This window comes from Phyllostomus hastatus, unplaced genomic scaffold, assembly GCF_019186645.2.
Source record: "Phyllostomus hastatus isolate PE091 unplaced genomic scaffold, TTU_PhHast_1.1 phas_scaffold_78, whole genome shotgun sequence".
Taxonomy (NCBI): domain Eukaryota; kingdom Metazoa; phylum Chordata; class Mammalia; order Chiroptera; family Phyllostomidae; genus Phyllostomus; species Phyllostomus hastatus.
The window spans coordinates 32,595,001-32,609,083 of record NW_025334041.1 but is presented as its reverse complement, the minus strand read 5'-3'; the positions used below and the strand labels follow the sequence as shown (position 1 = coordinate 32,609,083).

Sequence of the window (14,083 nt, the reverse complement as noted above, 5' to 3'; positions counted from 1 at the left end):
AGCCAAGATCTAATGCAGACAGTCTGGCTCCAGAACCCACACTTTCAACTAACATACAGTACTCAGAAGATCATTTCAAACTTTTTAAAAGGCTTGAAATGTAAAGATACTTCTAAAAGAAACTTTTAAAAAACGCATATTGTAGAGAAGAAAAGCGGGCTGGCCCTGCTGTTTATCAAGACCTGACATAAAACCACAGTAATGAAAGCTGTGTCGTCGTAGGCCAGGAACAGACCAATGGGACAGAATGCGTGGGAGGCTGGTTTCATCAGAGATGATATTGCTGATCAATGAGAGATGGTGCTGAGGCAGTTGGCCCTCCACGCAAAAAAATAAAAAGCAGATTCTTTCTCCTTGTTAAAAAAATCAATTACAAAATAGTTAAAGCTCTTGATATGAAGAGTTAAACTGTAGAAATTTTAGAAAAAAGATGATGGGAAAATAACTTTATAATAACAGGGTACAAGAAGACTCTAAAAAACTAGAACAGCTTCAACTACACAGGAGAAGATTGATGCAGTTAACTACTGTAAAATTTCAAAATATCTTTATGACAAAATCAGAATAAAATAACAATCTACAAATTAAGAGGAGTCATTTACTACCCCTGTGTCTGATAAAGGCTTAGAATCAAGGTTCAAAAAGAAATACATATTGAAAGAAAATAACTCAACAGAGAAGAAAATAAAGAATCAAGACTGCCAAGTATCAGAGAAAAATCTCGAATTTTCAAAAATGGGAAAAGACATTCAACCCCATTGTTAATCAGAGAAATGCAAATTAATATTACAATGAACTACCATTTCACATTTAACAGATTGGGAAGGCTCTACTAGTCTTATACATTATATCCATATAACCACTTTGGGCAACAATTTGGCAACTTTATTAAAATTCAGTGCTGTACCCTCTGTGATTCTTGTGTCACGTAACAAAACTGCTCAGTGGGACTAAGAGGATGTGCACCAGAATGTTCATTGTAGCAGTCTGTACTAGTGAATGGAAAAGCTGTGATTTATGTATAAAATGAGTACAGAAGGCAGTTAAAATGAATGAGGTAGATTGTCAATCTACTTTTGACAATTTGAATAAATTTTTTAAAACATAAATTGGTGGAAGTTATAAAAGATCCATGCAATATGATACATTTGAAAAAGTGTTAAAGCAAATATTTCTGTGTCTGATATATTTAGTTTATTTGAAATGTTTTATGTTTTAAATTTCTTGATTAAAGTAAATTATTACTATTTCTGCACAGATTCCTTCTTTAGTCATGGAAACAGTTTTCACGGTACAGGCGGCCGTGGCAACAAGTTTGCCCACCTGCGGTACACTCTAAGACTCCTGAGAGCTATGGTCTACCTTGAGGAAGAGACTGTAAACCAGGATCTTTGTGAACAGGGAGCAATTCAGCAACTGATAGGTAAAATTGAACATGTTTAGTCCTGGTGAAAGTAGAATATTTACAAATTAGGTTTTGTTTAAAATGTTTTTCTACAAATTGATTTTGTTTTTATAGCTGAGAAACCCCTGCTTTTTAAACATTTGTTTTCTCAATTCAGATACCATATCATTTAGGATTATCTCTACTTTTCTTTTTTAAGTGGGTGGCTGTTTCATTCTTGTAGTAATAAGATTATCACTTTCTGGCCCAGCCTGTCGGATTCGATTTAAAGAGGACGGCATTACCTTTTCCAGTACATCTGACAAACCGGGACACTGGGACACTGGTATAGACAGAAATGTACACAGGAGATTCTTTTCTGATATGAAATATCAGGATACCCTTGATTTTTAACTTAGAATTAATTATGCTGAGTTGCAGTATCCCCAAAATATATACATGTGAGCTCAGTATAAAATTCAGAATCCCTTTTTAAAAGGTTTTGACCTTTTGTTAAATGAAAAAACAAGTAGCCTGCCAGCCCTAACCTGTCCTCACTTAGAAAAGTAAGAGCTATTTTAGTCCTATTCATATTCACTGATTGCCTTATGAGAAAGTGATAAAATTTGCTTGATGTCAGTCAATTAAAATGCCTTCTCAAAAACTCTCCTGTTAAAGTGCCTACTCTTCCATCCTTAGTAGAGTGGTGCTCTCTCATAAAAATACAGGTAAGCAAAATAAGGATGTTGAAAAGGGGGCTAGGGAGAAACATTCACTTTATGGTGAGTTTGCTTAGGATGACCAAACCTGAACGTAGACTTTCTCACATCCGTGCACATCCCATTGTACAGAAGTCAGTATAAGAGCCCGACCTAACTGGAGGGAGCACAGGAAATGCAGTTTTCCCTGTGTCCACGAACAACTCTTAATCTTCTCTGGGTAGGAGGGGATAGGGAAATGGGGAAACAGGCAACAAGGGTTCTTTTCTTAGGACCTTTTCCCCTTAACATGAAAAAAAGCTGATCTTTATCATGTGTGGGTTGTTAGAGGCAGGGACCTTCTCTTCCTGAATCTAACAGAGGCCTCCTTAGTGATAAAGTGCTTAACAAACAGTAACTGTGTTGTGAGTGTGGATGTTTATACACCTTCTGTGCAGACACTGGGATTACAAATTCAGAGCAGGACCCTGGGGACCTGCCTTAATGAGGACAAAAGGAAGATGTCTGTCATACAAAGATAGCACGTATTACCAGGCACCATTAATAAGACCATTGAGTCATAGGATAAATGCCATAGAAACTAAAGGGCTTGGGTAGTTTTCAAGGCTAAGCAATTATTTTAATCTAATTAACATTTACGAAGGGCTTATTATAGACAGGAAACTGTTCAAGGTGCTTTAGATACATAATCTCATTTAATTCTCCTGATAATTCTTGGTGCAGGTACTTATTTTATAGATAAGAAAGTTAATAAACTTGCCAGAAGCTATCCATCAGGGACTGAGGGGAGGGGGAATTAGGGAATTATTACTTAATGGGTTAGATATACATCTGGAGGCTCTGAGGGGGGAATCTGTTTCCTTGCCATTCCTAGCTTTTAGAGGCCACCTGCTTTTCTTGGTTTATGGGCCCCTTCCTCCGTCCTCCTTAGGCCAGTTGAGTTTTTCTCAGCTCCCCTCACTGGGACTCTCAGAAAATACTCACTTTTAAAGAATGGATAATATTCCATTGTATGTGTACACTACATTTAGTTTATCCATTCACCCATCAATGGAGACTTAGGTTATTTCCACCTTTTGGCTATTGTGAATAAGGCTGCTATGAACATAGGTATAAAAATATTTCTTTGAAACCCTGGTTTCAGTTATTTTGGATTATACCCAGAAGTAGACTTACTAGATCATATGGAAATTCTATTTTTAATTTTTTAAAAGAATCACCATAGTTTTTCTTTCTTTTTTTCTTCTTTTTTTAAAAGATTTTATATTTATTTATTTTTAGAGAGGGGAGGGAGAAAGAGAGAGAGAAACATCAGTGTGCGGTTGCTGGGGTCCGTGGTCTGCAACCCAGGCATGTGCCCTGACTGGGACTTGAACCTGCGATGCTTTGGTTCGCAGCCCACGCTCAATCCACTGAGCTACGCCAGCCAGGGTAGAATCACCATACTTTTTCTACAGTGGCTGCATCATTATACATTCCCACCAACAGTGCACAAGTTTTCCAGTTTTGCCACATCCTTTCCAATGCTTGTTTTCTTTTATAGTAGCCATCCTAATGGATATAATAAGGTGGAATCTTGCTGTGGTTTTGATTTGCATTTTCCTAATGATTAGTTGTGTTGAACATCTTTGCATGAGATTCTTGTCATTTGTATATCTTCTTGGAGAAATGTCTAGTTATCAGTAAGTACTTTGCCAGTTTTTAAATTGGTTGCTTATTTTTTTGTTGTTGAATTTTAGGAATTCTTTATATGTTCTGGGTATTAACCCTGTATCATATATATGATTTGCTAATATTTTCTCCCAATCCATTAAGTTGCCTTTTCAGTCTGTTGATTGTATCCTTTGATACACAGAAATTTTCAACTTTTTTTGTCAAATTGCTATAAAAATTTTGTATTGCTTAATCTTGATTTGTGTGGTCATCTTTTTATAAAAAATTGTCTAGTTTCAATATTACTTTGTATTGGTTTCAGGTGTATATCATATTGTCTCGACGACAATCATATACTTCACAAAGTGTCCCCCTCTGATACTTCTAGTACCCACCTGGCCCCATACATAGTTACTACAATATGATTGGCTACGTTCCCTATACTGTACTTCACATTCCCATGGCAATTTTTTAACTACCAATTTGTACTTCTTAATCTCTTCAACACTTTCAAGGTCTGGGCAATCTTAACAGGATCCTTTATTGAGTTGGGGTGTAAGGCTACTTAAGAAAGAGAGAGAGAAGGAGAGATGGTCTTTCAAGCAAAGGGATAGTATGAGCAGAGACATGAGGCTAAAATATGCCTGATAGTGTGTTTAGAACCAGCTTAAGTGCAGTCAGAGTTTTATGAAGGTAAGTGTGTCTAGTCAGGGCCAAGCTAGAAAGCTTGAGTGGCAGATAACAGAGTTTAAACTCCACCCTCTTTAGACATGGGGAGCCACTAGTGGCTTGGATCAGGGAAGTTATATATATAATGCCGTTTTAAGAAAAGGAATCTAGAAATCTATCAGACTATTTAGAAGAGAACAGAGGATAAAGACAGGGAATTAAAAGATACTGAAATATGAAGAAAACAATTCAATATGAACATAACATGTGGTACAGACAATGAAAGTGACATGTCTGCATGTCACTTTCACAAGGTAGGGAGGAGGAGGAGATAACCCAGAAAGCAGAAGCAGACCTATGGGCAGCCAGCCTGGATTTCTGGAAGATGCTCCTGATAAAGGCACACAGACCCCTCTGTCCATGGCCTGCCCCTGCCCTGGGCCTCCAGCGGCTCTACTAGCCTCCCTACAGGCTGACCCCCCTGCCCCCCATAATTCATCCTCACAGAACCAAGAAGCGCCCCTTCCGGGCCAACTGTGGAGACAGGCTGTGATTTCCACGGTCCTTCTACTTTGGAGCATAGCTCCACACCATCTGCCAGTGACCCCTTTAACAGAGGGAAAATGACTCTTGGTCCTCATTTAGAGCTTAAAAGAAAAATCCTTTCTGACACAGAATTTTATTGTGGATGTCATTCTGTCAGTGTAAATGGCTATTTTCAGGTCTTTTAAAATTCTGATTAGAAGCAAAGGAGAGATTTTTTTCCCCTATCCTCACCCAAAGACATACTTACTGATTTTAAAGAGAGAGGTAGGGAGAGAAACATTTATGTGAGGGAAACATCAATCAGTTTCCCCGTCTTACGTACCCTGACCCCAGGATGAGCAGCAAGCTAAGTATGTGCTCTGACCGGAATTGAACCCACGACCCTTCGGTTTACAGGACAACACTCCAACCAAGCCACCTGGCCAAGGCCAAAGGCGAGATTTTAAAGGACATGGAAAAACTGCTATTTGAAGTTGTTGAAGATACCTTTGCATAGACATAAGGAGAGGATGAAGCAAGAAGTAAAAAGAATACAAAACATGCTTATGGAGCTCTCCCACCTTTGCTTAAAACTGACCCTGTTAACCATGAGAAAAAGATGAGGCAAGCTGTGATCAGGCATTTGGGTCATATATTTGCAAAGGCTCCCACTTCTGCCTCGTGATACTGCATATTTTAAGTGGTTCTATTTGCTGAGCAAAGTTTCAGGTTGTTAGGACATCTTAATGATACTCCATTAATTCTGTACTAGAACTATATAGATGGGACCGCTGATTTGTTGAGAACTCAATGAATCTATTTAGCATCTTCTGTCTACATCTTCTAAGCAAATATTCAATGAAAAGTAGCCCCTTTTGAAATCGTTTCTCTAGCTTAAATTTTATAAGAAAGAATTTTAAAACATTAATTGATCAAAATAAAAATATAGTGTCCAATAACTTTATATTCTTTAAATTTTTTCATACCAGGAATCTTTAAAAATACAATAAGCAAGTTTAATGACAAGGAAGAGGCCATTATTTTGGAAATTCAATCTGATATATTACTTATCTTGTCGGGTCTTTGTGAAAATAATATTTCTAGGAAGGTATGTATGCCCATGAATCAAAAGTTTTGTTTACATCTCCCAGTCACCTAACTATAAACTTTTTCTCAGTAAGTGTCCATAGATGTTGATGTTCTTTAATCTTGGGAAGATTTAATTTAATATTCTTTTGTATAGGGTATAATCATATACAGTAAAATGTATAGATGTTAAGTATATAGTTCAGTAGGTTTTGACAAATTTATACACTCATTCAACCAATGCCATCATTAAAAAGTAGAGTATTGTCATCTCCCTATGAAATTCATTCATGCCCCCTTAATCATTCCACTTGCCTCAAGGAAACCACTATTCTGAATTCTATCTCCGTAAATTAGTTTTACCTATTTTTTTAACTTTATATTAATGGAATCATAGTATTAACTCCTTTATATCTGGTTCCTGTCATCTGGCCATTATGTGTCTGAAATATATCCATGTTGTTGCATGTATCAGTAGCTCATTCCTTTTTATTGCCTAAATAGTATTTCATTATATGAATATGCCAAAATTTGTTTCTTCATTCCCTTATTTGTAAACACTTATTTTTCTTTGGGACTATTACGTATAAAGCATCAAGGAACATTATTGTACTAGTCTTTTTGTGGACATAATGCTTTCATGTCTTTTTTGGGTAAATTACTAGTAGTATAAATAGATGGGTCGTAAAATAGGTGTAGGTTTTTAAGAAACTGGCAAACAGTTTTCCTTAGTAGTTGTACCATTATAAATGCTGTTTTGGGCTTGAATCAGGTTCATACCTAAAACTATAAGTTAGAAAAAGAACTGATTTCCTTTGATTTTTTTTAACTCCATAGCAAATTCTGAGTCTTAGAAATTGATAACTTATATAGCAAGAGACAGAATTAGAAAGATAAAAATAAAAAGTTATGAAGATTTCAATAACAGGACTTTAGAGAGAGGTACCAGGAACAACAAATGAATCCTTAGCTCCAAGCTTTGATACAACTCCTTACATTCCACCACTCTGTGCCTGTGCTCTTCTGGGAAAATACTCAGTCTTGCTTATTGGGAACTAGAACTGAACAATAAGGCAATGAGAAAGGTAATTGGTAAGGGACAAATATTAACTAATAATAACTTCATATAAATTATTAACATTTTGCCCTGTCTGGTGTGGCGCAGTGGATTGAGTTGCTGGCCTGTGAACCAAAGAGATGCTGGTTCAGTTCGAAGTCAGGTCACATGCTTGGGTTGCCCACCAGGTCCCCAGTAGGGGGCGTGTGAAAGGCAACCACACGTTGATGTTTCTCTCCCTCTCTTTCTCCCTCCCTTCCCCTCTCTCTAAAAATAAATAAATAAAATATTTTTAAAAATTATTAAAGTTTTAATGACCATTTATATATTAATTTCTCTTTTGGGAGCATTAGAAAATCTGTGATAGAATTTTCTCTTAAATTATTGCTATCTAGTATTCATCTGACATGACGATTGACTACCTTCATTATACTGTGAAAGAAAATTATGGGACACATCTTATGGCTTATTTTTCAAAAAGAGAAAAAGGGAAAAGACATATAAAGGAACATTAACTGGGCTATTGATTGATTCCCTCTCTTAAAATGATTCGTTTTACAATAGTTTGTCTTAAATTCCTGATAACAAGTGAGTACAAATTCAGAAACAAAAATCTGTATTAAAAATACTGTTTTCCTAAGCCAGGCAGAGCAAGACAAATACCATATGATCTCACCTTTAACAGGAACCTAATCAACAAATCGGACAAGCAAGCAAAACATAACCAAAGACACTGGAATTGAGGACAGGCTGACAGTGATCAGAGGGGAAAGGGGAAGGGGACTGTAGGGGGAAAGGGGAAGGGTTTGCAGGAACAATTATAAAGGACACATGGACAATAACAAGGAGGAATGGAAACAGGGGAGGGAGGTGGGAAGGGTTGGGGGTGGTGGGGAGGGGTGGGTAGAAAAGGCAGAAAACTATACTTGAACAACAATAAAAAAAATGAATTTTTTTAATTAAAAAAAGTTCCAAATTGAGGAAATACTTTCAAGGTTTGTTTGGGTAGCTTATAAAAAAAGAAGATGGTGGGGGAGAGATTACTGGAAAAGCATCTCACAGAACCAAAGGTAGAGAAAACAACCAGGTTTCAAAGAAACCAAAGCAAGGGCAGGAGAGCCAACAGGAGCCACAGAGCCCTCTGGCTCTTGTTTCAGGCTTGCATGGGCTTGGATCTTTGCTTCTCTCTTCAGTTTGTTGCCTCCCTAAATAAATTGTTTTATTGATGGAAAAAATAAATAAAAATAAAAATACTATTTTCCTAGCAATGTGTATTTATCTGATTAGAAAAGTTTTAGGGGGCAGAATAAAATGGTAAAGGAAGGGTTTGTTTATTTATTTCAAGAAATAATTTTAAATCTTTTAGGAAATTTTTGGAACTGAAGGAGTGGATATAATTCTTCATGTAATGAAAACAGACCCAAAGAAGTTTCAGAGCGGAGTAGGCTATAGTGTGCTTCTTTTCAGTACATTGGACAGCATTTGGTGAGTATTACTGTACCCAAGTTAGATGGAATCACAATACAAGAAGATTACCTCGAGCGCTATGTATGCCAATTTTCTTCTCTCGGTGCCATTTTTTTCAATAGTCCAGAAGTGACACTTAACAATATCCTTTGGAAAGTAATATTGCCTGTCACTCAAGTATAAAATTCTTGTATCTAAACTTAAATTCTTGTTTTTGTGATTTGAACACATTCCATTTTGGCCTAGTCTGGGAAAACATTAGCATCTATTACATATGCAGTGTTATTCTTATACTTGAAGGTTGTTGAATTCCTCATTTATCTTTTCTTCACTGAGTGAAGAAAATACCTCAACCAATTGATGAGGTATTTCCTAACCAATATTGTTTTCCAAACTTTGTGGCATTTTTAAGGGTAAAAAATATTGCTTAATATTAATTTACAAAATTTGTCTTGGAGAAAATTAATTGAGTTTTATATACCATTAACACCTAATATATTTCTTTAGTTCTATTTAGGTGGTATTCATGAAAGCCACGCTGTAGCACATTGTAAAAACACCAATGAGACTATAGATCAAATGAACCTAATAGATATATACAGAATATTCTACCTAATTGCAGCAGAATACATATTCTTTTCAAGTGTTGTGGTATTGTGATTTATAACAAGGTATGTAGATTTGGTCAATTCCTAGTACCAAGTTCCTGAAACACTTGTAATTTCCAAGTCAGTGAAAACAATGCGAGCATCAATTGTTACAACATTTGGTCTTTCTCAGTTTCTGTAATAGCTCCAGAATAATAAATATTTTGTTATTCATAACAAGTCCTTTTCAACCATATATGAGTTCATGTTAATAAGATTTTTTTGGAAAGCCCCTAGACAGCAACTGAATAGGGCACTGGTTGACAGAACCACCAACCATATAATTGATTAGAGAGTTGGAAATTTCACCCCCACCCTCAGCATCCAGGGAGGGAGAGAAGCTGGTGAATGAGTTTAGTCACCTGTGGCCAATGATTTAATCAATTATGCCTACTTAATGAAGCATCCATAAAAATCCTAAACTACAAGATTGAAGGAACTTCCAGCTTGTTGAACATACGGTTTCTGTAGACGGTATGGAGCTTCTCCCATACCTTGTGGTGTGCATCTCTTCCAACTGTCTGTTTCCAGGTTGTATGCTTTTATAACAGAACAGTAACCTAGTGAGTACAGTTTTCCTTAGCGTTGTGAGCCTCTCTAATAAATTTTCCATTTCGAGGAGGTGTGGAACATCTAATATATAGCTGGCTGTTCAGAAGCATGGGTGGCAGCCTGGCCTGGAATCCAAGGTGGGGCCAGGGAGGCAAGTAGTCTTACAAGACTGAGCCCTTCACCTGTGGGCTCTGATGCTAATTCCACGTAGAAAGTGTCAGAATCAAATTGATTATGGGACACCCACGATTTGGTTGGTGTGGGAAACAACCCACATGTTTGGTGGCCAAGAGTGAGTTATTGACAGCATAGTGTGAAGGGAGACTCAGAGTTGTTTGTTTTGTTTTACTTTGTTTTAACAAGCATGCATGCAATATTCTCTATGGTATGCTACATGCCAGGTCACAAAATAGGCCTTAACAAATTTTAGAAGGCAGAAATCATTCCCCATATTTCTTCTAGCTACAATGGAATAAAACTAGCTACAATTGAATAAAACTAGGAATCAATTACAAAAGAAAATCAGGAAAACTCACAAATGAATCAAAATTCAACATTAAAGTCTTCAAATAACCATTGGGTTGAAGATAAAAACAAAGGGAGCAAAAGGGAAATTAGGAAATTTCTCAAGATAAACTAAAATGGAAAGACAACACACCAAAACTTATCTAATACAGCAAAAGCAGTACTAACAAGAAAGTTTGCAGTGATAAATGCATATATTGAAAGAACAAATATTTGAACACCCTAACTTTATACCATATGGAACTAGAAAGCAAAGTACAAAAGAAACGTTAGTTAGCAGAAGAAAGGAAGTAATAAAGATTATAGCAGGTAAATGAAATAGATAGTAGAAAAAAGTCAAGAGGACTAAGTTGGTTTTTTGGAAAGATAACAAAATCTACAAACCTTTACCTAGATTAGGGGAAAAAAGGCAGAGGACAAACAAAATAATAAATGAAAGAGAAGACATTACAACAAACACCACAGAAAATTATAAAGTACTATTATAAATAAATATATGCCAACAAATTAGACAACATAGAAGAAATGGATAAATTCCTAGAAACATACAACCTACCAAGACTAAGTCAAAAAGAACCAAAAATGCTGGACAGATCAATAATAGTAAGAAGACTGAATCAGCAGTCAAAATTTCTCAACAAAAATGCCCAGGAACAGGTAACTTCACAGGTAAATTTTACCAAATATATTTAATTATATAATTATTGGTATTAATAATTAATATCAATCCTTCTAAAACTCTTCCAGAACATAGAAAACACTTCCAAATTCACAGTATCACCATGATACTAAAGTCAGACAAAGACACTAAGAAAAAATTATAGACCAGTTTCCCTGATGAATCCAAATACAAAAATCCTCTAAAATATATTAGCAAACTGAATCCAATATCACATTAAAAGGATCACACACCATGACCGATTGGGATTTATCCCTGGGATGCAAGAATGATTCAGTACATGCAAAGCAATCAGTGTGACACACCATATTAACAGAAAGAAAAATTACATATAATTCTCAATAGATGCAGAAAATACATTTGACAAAATTCAGCATGCTTTCATGATAAAAACTCAACTAAATTAGGTAGAGAAGGAACTTACCTCAACAAATCAAGGCCATATATAAAAAGCTCACAACTAACATCACATTCATTGGTAAAAAGCTGAAAGCTTTTCCTCTTAAGATAGCTAACAAGGCAAGAATGCCCACTCTCACCACTTCTATTCAATATATACTATAAACTCTAGAATAAAAAGTATCCAAATCAGAAAGGGGAAATAAATACCAGTTTGCAGATGACATGATCTTATATATAGAACACTCTACAGGCTCCAGCAAAAAACCATTAGAACTACTCAGCTTTCATCCAAATACACATAGGCAATGGGGCTAATCAGCTATCTAGTTTTTTTTACTATAGTGAAGAGAGATACAATGATAACATGAAAACCTGATCTTAAGTTTCAGGGGCAAATGTTTATTGACCAAAGCACTGTATTAAGCATAGTAAAGGATTCAGAGATGAATATTAATAAGTACTACCTTTACTATCTACCAATATATTGGGATTCAGATGTTACTACAGAAAATGTCTTAATGTTTTCTTGTTTAGTCCATCACAATTATACTAAGATAAAAATTAATAGATTATGGATTTATTTGTGTCTTTGATTATAACACAATCTCAAATCCTTTGGATAAGAGATAAGGTAGAAGTAATAAATAAGTTCAGTGTTTTAATTGGTGATAGCAGGAGTCTCTTTTTCTTCTTCTCAGGAACTTAAACTGAGGTAAGTTCTACAGTGTAGTTAACATTGACATAATAAAGTTAGGAAGTATTCTTTCTTTTATAGGTTTTTAAAAAGATTTTACTTCTTTTTAGAGAGGGGGAGGGAAGGAGAAAGAGGGAGAGAAACATCAATGTGTAGTTGCCTCTCACACACCCCCTACTGGGGACCTGGCTTGAAACCCAGGCCTGTGCCCTGACTGGGAATCCAACCAATGACCCTTTGGTTCACAGGCTGGCACTCAGTCCACTGATCCACAGCAGCCAGGGCGGAAGTATTCTTTGTCATTCCTTTTTAATTGAATTTATTGGGGTCACATTGGTTATTAATAATATAGGTTTAAGTGTATAATTATATAATATATCATCTGTATATTGTATTGGGTGTTACCACCTCATCTTTTATATTCTATAGAAAGTATTTGTATAAGGTTGTTGTTATATATTTCTTAAATAATTAGTGGAATTCACCAATTAAGTCATGTGTCACTAGAATGTACTTTTCAGGAAGGTTCTGACACATAGTTTTCATTTCTTTAATATGTAATATACTAACATGTCCATTAAGATATTTTATTCCTTCTTTTGAGGGTTCTGATAAGATGTACTTTTTTGGGCCAAGATGGAGGTGTAGGTAGATACACTTTGTCTTCTTACATGACTAAAAGAAGAACAACAAATTTAAAAACAAAAAATAATCAGAAAATCAAACTGTGTGGAAGTCCAACAACCAAGGAATTAAAGAAGAAACATTCATTCAGACTGGTAGGAGGGGCAGAGACAGGCAGCCAGGGCAGAGAGGGCATGTGGCAAGGCGGTAGCTGGAGGAATGGGTGGTCTCACATTCCTGTGAGGATAAACCAGAAGGAACAACTGGGGAGTGAGACAAACCACACAACCCAGGATTTCAGCACAGGAAACTAAAGCCTCAAAACCTCTGGCTGTGAAAATCTGTGGGAGTTGGGGTGGCGGGAGAAGCTCCCAGCCTCACAGGAGAGTTCATTGGAGAGACCCACAAGGTCCTAGAATGCATAAAAGCCCACCCACCTGGGAATCAGCACCAGAAAGGCCCAATTTGCTTTTGGCTGGCAGGGGAAAGTGACTGATAGCTGGCCAGGAACGGAGCAAGCAGCATTGTTCCCTCTCAGACCCCTCTCCCACATAAAGTACCACAACACAGCAATGTGAGTTGCCTCTCCCTGGTGAATACCTAAGGCTCCACCCCTTACTACATAACAGGAGCCTAGACAAAAAAAAATACAGCCCAAATGAAAGAACACATCAAATCTCCAAAAATAGAACAATGACAAAAGAAAGAACTAAGCAATGAAGAGATAGCTAACCTATCAGATGCAGAGTTCAAAACACTGGTAATCAGGATGCTCACAGAAATGGTTGAGTATGGTCACAAAATAGAGGAAAAAGTGAAGGCTGTGCAAAGTGAAATAAAGCAAAATGTACAGGGAACCAACAGTGAAGGGAGGGAAACCAGGACTCAAATCAATGGTTTGGAGCAGAAGGAAGAAATAAACATTCAACTGGAACAGAATGAAGAAACAAGAATTCACAAAAATGAGAAGAGGCTTTGGAACCTCTGGGATAACATTAAATGTTCCAACATCTGAATCATAGTGGTGCCAGAAGGAGAAGAGGAAGAGCAAGAAATTGAAAACTTATTTGAAGAAATATGAAGGAGAACTTCCCCAATCTTGGAAGGAAATAGACTTCCAGGAAGTCCAAGAAGCTCAGAGAGTCCCAAAGACATTGGACCCCAAGGAGGAGCACATCAAAACACATCATAATTAAGTTACCCAAGATGAAAGATAAGAAGAGAATTTTAAAAGCAGCAAGACAAAATGAGAGTTACCTACAAAGGAGTTTCCATGAGGCTCTCAGCTGATTTCTCAAAAGAAACCTTGCAGGCAAGAAGGGGCTGGAAAAAAGTATTCAGAGTCATGAAAGGCAAAGACCTACATCTAAGATTACTCTATCCAGCAAAGCTGTCATTTG

The 14,083-nt window shown here is 36.5% G+C and overlaps 1 protein-coding gene across 2 annotated transcripts in view; it reads left to right on the top strand.

The window, feature by feature from the left end:
• CFAP69 (cilia and flagella associated protein 69) overlaps positions 1-14,083 on the top strand; it is a 72,985-nt gene that overhangs the window by 41,387 nt on the left and 17,515 nt on the right. For both annotated transcript variants that reach the window (XM_045828024.1, XM_045828023.1), the window contains exons 13-15: positions 1,259-1,423; positions 5,940-6,058; positions 8,460-8,578. In XM_045828024.1, coding sequence (XP_045683980.1) covers positions 1,259-1,423; positions 5,940-6,058; positions 8,460-8,578 — 403 coding nt within the window. The remainder of the gene's footprint in view (positions 1-1,258; positions 1,424-5,939; positions 6,059-8,459; positions 8,579-14,083) is intronic.